The sequence below is a fragment of the Xyrauchen texanus genome, chromosome 19 (assembly GCF_025860055.1).
Source record: "Xyrauchen texanus isolate HMW12.3.18 chromosome 19, RBS_HiC_50CHRs, whole genome shotgun sequence".
Taxonomy (NCBI): domain Eukaryota; kingdom Metazoa; phylum Chordata; class Actinopteri; order Cypriniformes; family Catostomidae; genus Xyrauchen; species Xyrauchen texanus.
Window position 1 is genome coordinate 43,196,208 of NC_068294.1, and position 11,153 is coordinate 43,207,360.

The 11,153-nt window shown below is 41.8% G+C and overlaps 1 protein-coding gene across 1 annotated transcript in view; it reads right to left on the minus strand.

Moving 5' to 3' along the window:
* Nucleotides 1–10,824, minus strand: part of LOC127659582 (protocadherin alpha-C2-like) — a 69,473-nt gene extending 58,649 nt beyond the window's left edge. The window contains exon 1 of the mRNA XM_052149468.1: nt 8,429–10,824. Coding sequence (XP_052005428.1) covers nt 8,429–10,804 — 2,376 coding nt within the window. The 5' untranslated portion in view covers nt 10,805–10,824. The remainder of the gene's footprint in view (nt 1–8,428) is intronic.
* Between the last annotated feature and the right edge of the window lie 329 nt (nt 10,825–11,153).

Consider the following 11,153-nt stretch of genomic DNA (forward strand, 5'->3'; position numbering starts at 1 on the left):
TTTTTACCAGCATCATTATCAGATACAGTTATCATTCCAACCATGGTGTCAATCGGAGCATCTTCCTTAACTGTGTTCAATAATGACGTCACAGAAATCTGGGGTATATTGTCATTGACATCAATGATTTCGACCAGCACTTTACAATGTGCGGCTCTCGGGTTATTACTTCTATCTTTTGCTTGTATTCGAAGTTCAATTGCATTCCTTTGTTCGTAATCTACAGTCTTTTGCACCGTAATTTCTCCCGTTTCTGGGTTTATCGAGAATGCATTGGGATATTTGTCATTGTTGTGGTTCACGATTGCATAAATAATTTCACCATTTACGCCCTCATCTAAATCAACAGCTTGAACAGTTATCACGTGAGTACCACGCGATGCATTCTCACTAATGCGAGCTTTGTACAAAGATTTACTGAAAACAGGAATATTATCATTGACATCCACAATGTTAACTATGATCTCTGCTGTACCAGATTTAGGAGGTTTTCCTCCATCAATAGCGGTCAGTGTGAGCTGGATCACAGGCTGTTTCTCTCTGTCTAAAGCTTTCTGCAGCACCAACTCAGCTGATACTGTCTGTTCTCCTCCGCTTTGTACATCCAGAGAAAAATGTTCATTCGGGTTCAGCTTGTAGCTCTTCACCGAGTTACTGCCGACATCCGCATCAGACGCAATCGGTAATGGAAATCTCTCCCCTGGAACGGCTAATTCTGTAATATTTAGATTTATTACTGATGTCCAAAATGCAGGTGCATTATCATTAATGTCTAGAACATTTACTTCAAATCTGTAAATGTTCAACGGAGAGTTAATCATGGCTTCTAAAGGCAGAGAACATTTCAGATTGTGCTCGCAAATCTCTTCTCGATCAATTCTCTCTCTGACATGGAGAATTCCAGTTTTTAAATTAGCATCGAAATACCTCTTGTTGGGTCCCGGAACAATATGAAACCCCGCACTTCAAGGTCCTGAACATTAAGATTAAAATCCTTCGCAAAATTCCCAACTGTAGTGCCTGGGTTTACTTCCTCCGTCACGGAATACACAAACTGTCCATCCGCTACATTCCAAAGCCGACAGAGTAGGAACATAAAACCCCAAAACCTACATTTGTGTCGTCCATTGGATTCCATTGCGTCTAAATCTCCAGTATAAGACAAAATCATAGAAATCCGAGAGCATACTCGCGGAGGAATCATTCACACGAGATCACGCAACAGCAGCCTCCGACACAATGGCGGATTCTGAACAAAGACCTCTGCTCGGGAAGCCGCGAGGAAACGAGGAGGAGCTTAAAACAAGGAGGAGCTTAATTGAGTCAAAGACAGATTCGTGTAAAATGAAATGCTACTGACATCGTGCGGGCAATTGAAACCACTGTTTCGAAATAATAATACTAATAATAATAATAAAAAAGATAACTTTTCATCACCTAGAGAAGCGTCAATAAAAATTACCTTAGATAATGCCCGAGATTTCAGAAGTCTTTATACTATCCAGGATGAATAACAGTGCCTTTGAATAGACATACGTTCAGCAAAGTTATTATTTTATTAAACCACAAACTAAAGCTGGCATACTAAACTTTTAATACGGAAATCAGAGATACGAAAGAGAAAATGTTTATATGTTGACGGGAAAATAGTTACACTGGTCAATTGTAAGAAAAGAAAAAGTTAATTTTCAGCACCAAGGACAGAGAACTCTACAAAGACAGACAACCAGTTTACCTGATGTGCATAAAACTGTGCACAAGGTTAAATAAAACAGCTGCAAAATGAATTTATTTCCTCAAACTTCACATTCTATAGCATTTTAATGCAACGCATAATCAAAAGGTAAATACTCTAACAATGATGATATCAAGAAGAAAAGCTCTGAACCAAAGGGAAAAAACTTAAATTTATTTTGACTAATTTATTTATGAAAAATGTCTTACCTTGTCTTTACTAGGAAGTGTTTGTGTTCTAGTAAAAGTGTCTCCTCCATTAATACTGATCAGTTCTGCATCAGCAGGCGGAAATGACGCAGGGAAAACCACTACGTCACTCTTCAGTGTGTCCGAGCTAAAACACACGTCATACTGCTGAGTAGATTTGGAGTAAGACCAGCTCCCGTCAGGGTGTGTGGTGATCATTGGGGCGCTGTACCTGCCCAAACTGCCGTCTGTCCTGTGACATTTGACAGCTATCAAACTGATGAGACTCAGTAAAAAGATGACGGACACACACACAATGGCGATCAGCAAATACAGATTTAAATCCGAGAAACTCTCCTCCTTTATCGGCACATGTCTGAACTGAGTCTTGACGTCACCTGTGCTTTCAACAACCACAACATCAACAGACACAGTCGCGGACAGTGAGGGCTCTCCGTTATCCCCAACCGAAATGACCAACGGGTGAGTTTTCAGGTCATTGTCACTCATTCTCCTCTTAGTCCTGATCTCCCCGCTGCTGGTTCCGATTCGGAACAGATTGTTTCCTTTGGGTTCAGAGATGTGGTAAGACAGCAGCGCATTGTAACCAGAGTCTGCATCTACAGCCCTGATCTTGGCCACAAAGTAGCCCGCCTCAGCAGAATAGGGAATGTTCTCGGTGTTCACGGAACCGAGCTCGGAATAGGGCGCGAGAATCGCGGGACTGTTGTCATTCTCATCCAGGATAAACACATTTACAGTCACGTTACTGCTCAGAGGAGGAACACCGGAGTCTGTGGCCTGAACTTTAAACTGAAACGTTTTGATCTCCTCATAGTTAAAAGACTGTAAACTGTGTAGATCTCCATTGTCAGAGTTGATGTTGATCATGGATGTTACCGGGCCGCTTTTAGTGTTTTCCACTAATGAATATGTTATTCGGGCATTATCAGCTACATCAGGATCAGAAGCAGATACTGTATGAATAACAGCTCCAACCTGACTGTTCTCTTTCACATAAACATTAATGACGGGCTCTGGAAAGCGCGGCGCGTTGTCATTCACATCAGAAACGTGTACAGTAATGACACTGGTACTAGAGAGAGGAGGAGTCCCTTCATCAGTAGCTGTGATAGTCACGTGATACTCAGACGTGCTCTCTCTGTCTAACGGGCCGTCTACAACGAGGGAATATTTATTTTTATAGGTATTCTGTATGCGAAATGGTGCAAAATCGCGTATTTTAAGAACAACGGCACCGTTTTTACCTGCGTCTTCGTCTTTAATAGTTATTAATCCCACCATTGTACCAGCAATAGAGTCTTCTCGTACTGTTTCAGCGAGAGATGTCACTGATATTTCAGGTACGTTGTCGTTAATATCAATAATTTCAACTAAAACTTTACAATGAGCCGCCCTTGGTTTCGGGCCTTTATCTTTGGCCTGGACACGGATTTCTACGGCATTGCTTGTCTCGTAATCAATGTTCCTTTTGCCGAGATTAAGCCACTGACAGAATCAATGCTAAAAGTATTCTCTATATTGCCATCATAATGGTTTATAAAAGAATAAACAATTTCTCCGTTCAAGCCTTCGTCGGCATCACTTGCGTGAATGGTGATAACAGACGTACCGGGTGGTGCATTTTCCGTTATACGTGCCTTGTAAAGAGATTTACTAAATACGGGGATGTTATCATTCACATCCTCAACATTAATAATAATTTGTGATGTTCCGGATTTAGGAGGTTTTCCTCCGTCAATAGCGGTCAGTGTGAGCTGGATCACAGACTGTTTCTCTCTGTCTAAAGCTTTCTGCAGCACTAACTCAGCTGATACTGTCTGTTCTCCTCCGCTTTGTACATCCAGAGAGAAATGTTCATTCGGACTCAGTTTGTAGCTCTTCACCGAGTTACTGCCGACATCCGCATCAAAGGCGATTGGTAAAGTAAATCTTTCACCCGGGAAAGCTGACTCGACAATATTTAGCTGCGTCTTTGGTAACTTAAAACCAGGTATGTTATCATTGATGTCCAAAACATTCACTTCCAATCGATACATGTTTAAGGGGGAGTTAACAATAGCCTCTAATTCCAAAGAGCATTTGCTGCTCCTTCCGCATAGCTGTTCCCGGTCAATTCTTTCTCTGACGAAAAGAACACCACCTTTCACATTGACATCGAAATACCTCTTATTTGGTCCTGAAACGATCTGAAATCCACGAAGCTCTAATTCTTGAACATTTAGGTTCAAATCCTTCGCTATATTCCCCACCGCGGTTCCAGGATCAGCTTCCTCCGATACAGAATACACAATCTGCCCTTCAGCATTAATCCAAATGCAGAACGGTAAGAGAAAATACACCCACGACTTCAACCCTTGATTTGACATTCTTCTTATTTCACAATAAATCCGTTTGATCCATTCGGTGATATACAACGGCACGACGTCGTAATTCCTCACAGCTCTTGCACGAACGGAGACGGTAATGTGGCTTCTCGCGAACAAAAGCGACACGTGATGAAGTGAACCCTCCCTTAATCAAAGAGCTATACATAGCCGAGGTCAAATAAGAGATCGGTCTCTGACGACACCGTGCGGACGATTCAAGGAGAGAATAAACTAGCTGTGAAAAGTGACCCAGTGCAGTTAGAATTGCCAGTTATTTACGTTTAAAAGGATTTTTTTTACTCACACTGTTGAAAATGCAAACAAATAAAGAGTTACAACCAACTTACAAAGCGAATTTGTATATGTACAGTATATTGCTTAATGATTGTATGTTTTGCCATGATTCATAAACTAAAAATAAATACAAAAACACAGTAGAACTGAAGTTTCCTTGCATTAAAAAAAAGTGTCCATTAAAAGTGCCCAAACGTATATTTGGCCAATAACGTGTAGCCAACCCCTAAACTGTTCATTTCTGAATCAGCACGAAATATTAGAACTGGTGGTATCAGTGTTTCTGACATTTTTAGGTACGAATGTGATCGTAAAAGGCAATTTATTAACCAATGACTGATGTAGATTCTTAAGAGACTTTGGTGTAATGGACATATATAGTGCCATGGAATAATGACGTAATTAAAATCTTATTTGTGCACTCTATAATTGCTATTGTAACCTGTCCTGCTTCACCTGCAGCTACCAACCGGCTGGCTGCAGTTCCACTATCATTTACAAAAAAGCAACAAGAGGACGCAGAACACTTTTGTTAGGAGTGAGTTTAAACAGCCCATAACACAATCGCTCATTAAAAATAAAACACTGCAATTAAAAACACACTAAGCATTATTACTACAAAAAAGAAAATCAAGCAAGAACGTGTACAATGCACGAGCCACAGGTCAATGATTATGATGTCATCAATTTCAGCACCAAGGACAGCGCAAATAATTAAACTAAAACACCTCGACACAGGCCAGATAAAAACTACTAGCTCTTAATCTTTTCTTCAGTGTTAAATGCAAACAATACAGCCAACAGATTTCCCAGTGAATGTTGATCATTTAACAAATTATTTCAAATGTCTTACCTTGTCTTTACTAGGAAGTGTTTGTGTTCTGGTAAAAGTGTCTCCTCCATTAATACTGATCAGTTCTGCATCTGCAGGCGGAAATGACGCAGGGAAAACAACTACGTCACTCTTCAGTGTGTCCGAGCTAAAACACACGTCATACTGCTGAGTAGATTTGGAGTAAGACCAGCTCCCGTCAGGGTGTGTGGTGATCATTGGGGCGCTGTACCTGCCCAAACTGCCGTCTGTCCTGTGACATTTGACAGCTATCAAACTGATGAGACTCAGTAAAAGATGACGCACACACACACAATGGCGATCAGCAAATACAGATTTAAATCCGAGAAACTCTCCTCCTTTATCGGCACATGTCTGAACTGAGTCTTGACGTCACCTGTGCTTTCAACAACCACAACATCAACAGACACAGTCGCGGACAGTGAGGGCTCTCCGTTATCCCCAACCGAAATGACCAACGGGTGAGTTTTCAGGTCATTGTCACTCATTCTCCTCTTAGTCCTGATCTCCCCGCTGCTGGTTCCGATTCGGAACAGATTGTTTCCTTTGGGTTCAGAGATGTGGTAAGACAGCAGCGCATTGTAACCAGAGTCTGCATCTACAGCCCTGATCTTGGCCACAAAGTAGCCCGCCTCAGCAGAATAGGGAATGTTCTCGGTGTTCACGGAACCGAGCTCGGAATAGGGCGCGAGAATCGCGGGACTGTTGTCATTCTCATCCAGGATAAACACATTTACAGTCACGTTACTGCTCAGAGGAGGAACACCAGAGTCTGTGGCCTGAACTTTAAACTGAAACGTTTTGATCTCCTCATAGTTAAAAGACTGTAAACTGTGTAGATCTCCATTGTCAGAGTTGATGTTGATCATGGATGTTACCGGGCCGCTTTTAGAGTTTTCCACTAATGAATATGTTATTCGGGCATTATCAGCTACATCAGGATCAGAAGCAGATACTGTATGAATAACAGCTCCAACCTGACTGTTCTCTTTCACATAAACATTAATGACGGGCTCTGGAAAGCGCGGCGCGTTGTCATTCACATCAGAAACGTGTACAGTAATGACACTGGTACTAGAGAGAGGAGGAGTCCCTTCATCAGTAGCTGTGATAGTCACGTGATACTCAGACGCGCTCTCTCTGTCCAGAGGACCATTAACAACTAAAGTATAATAATTCTTGTACGAGTTTTGAACTTTAAAAGGGACAGAGCCCTGGATTTTTAAAATAACTTGCCCGTTTTTACCAGCATCATTATCAGATACAGTTATCATTCCAACCATGGTGTCAATCGGAGCATCTTCCTTAACTGTGTTCAGTAATGACGTCACATAGATTTTTGGAGCATTGTCGTTAACGTCAACAATTTCCAAAAGTACTTTACAAATGGCGGCTCTTGGTTTATGCCCTTTATCTTTTGCCTGCACGCGGAGCTCAACGGCATTTTTTCTTTCATAATCTACATCGCCTTTCACCGTAATCTCGCCGGTTTCTGAATGTATTGAGAATGCATCGACGGTTTTATCATTGTTATGGTTAACCATAGCATAAACAATTTGTCCATTTAAACCCTCATCTGAGTCGCTGGCCTGAACTGTAATAACGGAGGTACCGGCTGGTGCGTTTTCATTAACGCGAGCCTTATACAATGATTTACTAAAAACTGGTATATTATCATTTACATCCTCAACATTTACGATTATTTGCATTGTTCCTGATCTTGGAGGTTTTCCTCCGTCAATAGCGGTCAGTGTGAGCTGGATCACAGGCTGTTTCTCTCTGTCTAAAGCTTTCTGCAGCACTAACTCAGCTGATACTGTCTGTTCTCCTCCGCTTTGTACATCCAGAGAAAAATTTTCATTTGGGCTCAGCTTGTAGCTCTTTACCGAATTACTGCCGACATCCGCATCAAACGCACTGGGTAGATCGAACCGCTCCCCTGGCAAAGCTAATTCCGTAATATTCAGTCTTATCGTGGAGACAATAAACACTGGTGCATTATCATTAATATCTAGTACGTTTACCTCAAATCTATACATGTGCAAAGGCGAGTTAACAATTGCTTCAAGAGGTAAAGAACACTTCTCATTCTGTTCACAAAGCCCCTCTCGGTCGATTCTCTCCTTAATGTGAAGAACTCCAGTCTTTAAATTTAAATCGAAATACCTCTTGTTGGTCTCCGACACAATTTGAAATCCACGTCTTTCAATATCTTGTAGATTTAAGTTGAAATCCTTTGCTAAATTTCCAACCACCACGCCTGGGTTTGCCTCCTCCGAAATGGAATACATAATCTGCCCATCCGAGAAAATCCAGAAGCAAAGAAATGCATTAAAAAATATCCACGACTTCAACATTTGACCGTCTGTTAAAGCCATTTCGTCAAATAACTTACGTGCGAGTAAAATTACCAAAAACCGTGCGCATGTCTGTAAAATACGTCTTCTCCTGAACAACTAGATCACCGTGTCCGAGGACAATGGCGGACTCCCTAACAAAGCCCTCGCGCAGCAGCAAAGGAGGAGCTTTGCTTTGTCATTAACAAGCACAAAACAGTCCGATAGTGACATCGCGCGGACAAAATAGAGTATCACCTTAGCGAAAGCAAAAATATACAATTCTCTATTTTGAATCATCATTATAGAATATGTTCTTTATTAATGAAAAAAATAAATAAAAATGGAAACCAAAGTTGAAACCAATGACAGCAATACTATTATTAAACAACCAGAATGAAATGGTCAGACATTATTAAGTGCTGAAAAACGTTTAAAATGCATATCAAATAAAACACCAATATATTCATAAAGATACACGACATCTTTATTTATAGGTGGAGAGAGCAATTTCTGGTTTTCAGCACCATGGACAGGGAGTAAAGTCAAATAAACGGCTATGACAAAAAGCTTTAAGTAGATGAAACGTTTGTAAAATGCATGACAAAAACTTTGCACTGTTATTTTCTTACCTTCTCTTTACTAGGAAGTGTTTGTGTTCTAGTAAAAGTGTCTCCTCCATTAATACTGATCAGTTCTGCATCCGCAGGCGGACATGACGCAGGGAAAACCACTACGTCACTCTTCAGTGTGTCCGAGCTAAAACACACGTCATACTGCTGAGTAGATTTGGAGTAAGACCAGCTCCCGTCAGGGTGTGTGGTGATCATTGGGGCGCTGTACCTGCCCAAACTGCCGTCTGTCCTGTGACATTTGACAGCTATCAAACTGATGAGACTCAGTAAAAAGATGACGGACACACACACAATGGCGATCAGCAAATACAGATTTAAATCCGAGAAACTCTCCTCCTTTATCGGCACATGTCTGAACTGAGTCTTGACGTCACCTGTGCTTTCAACAACCACAACATCAACAGACACAGTCGCGGACAGTGAGGGCTCTCCGTTATCCCCAACCGAAATGACCAACGGGTGAGTTTTCAGGTCATTGTCACTCATTCTCCTCTTAGTCCTGATCTCCCCGCTGCTGGTTCCGATTCGGAACAGATTGTTTCCTTTGGGTTCAGAGATGTGGTAAGACAGCAGCGCATTGTAACCAGAGTCTGCATCTACAGCCCTGATCTTGGCCACAAAGTAGCCCGCCTCAGCAGAATAGGGAATGTTCTCGGTGTTCACGGAACCGAGCTCGGAATAGGGCGCGAGAATCGCGGGACTGTTGTCATTCTCATCCAGGATAAACACATTTACAGTCACGTTACTGCTCAGAGGAGGAACACCAGAGTCTGTGGCCTGAACTTTAAACTGAAACGTTTTGATCTCCTCATAGTTAAAAGACTGTAAACTGTGTAGATCTCCATTGTCAGAGTTGATGTTGATCATGGATGTTACCGGGCCGCTTTTAGTGTTTTCCACTAATGAATATGTTATTCGGGCATTATCAGCTACATCAGGATCAGAAGCAGATACTGTATGAATAACAGCTCCAACCTGACTGTTCTCTTTCACATAAACATTAATGACGGGCTCTGGAAAGCGCGGCGCGTTGTCATTCACATCAGAAACGTGTACAGTAATGACACTGGTACTAGAGAGAGGAGGAGTCCCTTCATCAGTAGCTGTGATAGTCACGTGATACTCAGACGTGCTCTCTCTGTCCAGAGGTCCATTCACTGTTAACGAATATCTGTTTTTATACGTGTTTTGTAGCGCAAAGGGAACAGCCCCAAATATCCTGAGTTTTGCAGCACCATTTTTATCCGCGTCACTGTCTTTAACATTAATCAGCCCAATCATGGTGCCTTCAGGAGAATCCTCTTTTACAACATTAACAAGGGAAGTTACTGTTATTTCAGGTACGTTGTCATTAACGTCAAGTATTTCAACAAGCACTTTACAAAAAGCAGCTCTTGGATTCTGACCTTTGTCTCGCGCTTGAACTCGTATTTCAACTGCGCTATTTGTCTCGTGATCCAGCACACCGTTCACCGTGATTTCACCAGTAACTGCATTGATTGCGAATGCGTCTAAGTTATTATTACCGTCATTATTTACGAAAGAGTAAACAACTTCACCGTTCAAACCCTCGTCTGAATCCTTTGCATCTACAGCAACAACAGCAGTCCCGAGCTTTGCATTCTCCTGAACACGAGCCTTGTAAAGGGGTTTACTAAATACAGGCGCATTGTCATTGGCATCTATGATATTTATTAAAATCGCCACTGTTCCTGATCTTGGAGGTTTTCCTCCGTCTACAGCGGTCAGTGTGAGCTGGATCACAGGCTGTTTCTCTCTGTCTAAAGCTTTTTGCAGCACTAGTTCAGCAGATACACTTTGCTCTCCTCCGCTCTGTATATCTATAGAGAAATGCTCATTCGGGCTGAGCTTGTAGCTCTTTACCGAATTACTGCCGACATCCGCATCAAGCGCACTCGATAACGGGAATCTCTCCCCTGGAAGTGCCAATTCTGAAATATTAATATATATGTTTTCAGAAGCAAACGCAGGTGCATTATCGTTTATATCTAGGCCTAATATGTTTACCTCAAACCGATACATGTTTAGCGGAGAATTTACAATGGCCTCCAGTTCCAGCACACATTTTGAGCTTCGTCCGCATAGCTCTTCTCTGTCTATTCTCTCTTTAATATGGACTGTTCCAGTCTTTCGATTAAGGTCGAAATACCTCTTATTCTGACCTGAAACGATCTGAAAACCCCGAAGCTCCAGGTCCTCTAAATTCAGGCTGAAATCCTTTGCTAAATTCCCGACAGTTGTTCCCGGTTTTGCCTCCTCCGACACGGAATACATAATCTGCCCATCCGAGAAATTGCAAATGCAAAATAATGCAATGGTAAAGATCCACGTCTTAATCCGTTGCTGCAGCATTGTATCTATATTCCAACACCATAGCCGTTTGAAAACAAAAACGATTATTTTCACACGCATGCAGAAAACAGGAAATCTCTGGCAAAGGAATACTGAAGACTGTGGCGTAATGAGAACAAAGCGCTCTGCGAGAACCAAACCCCTCCCCAAAACAGGGAGGAGCTTTGCAAAGATAAGCAACACAGTGGAATGTGTAGATTGATAGTGACATCTTCCGGATACAGAGCAAACAAATTATGATGTTCATAAATCTGAATACTGTTATATATCTGTGCCATAAAGATGATTTTGATGTCGATTTTCTGAGACATGTTATGAGGTTGAGTCTTAAGGAAAGTGGACGTCATTA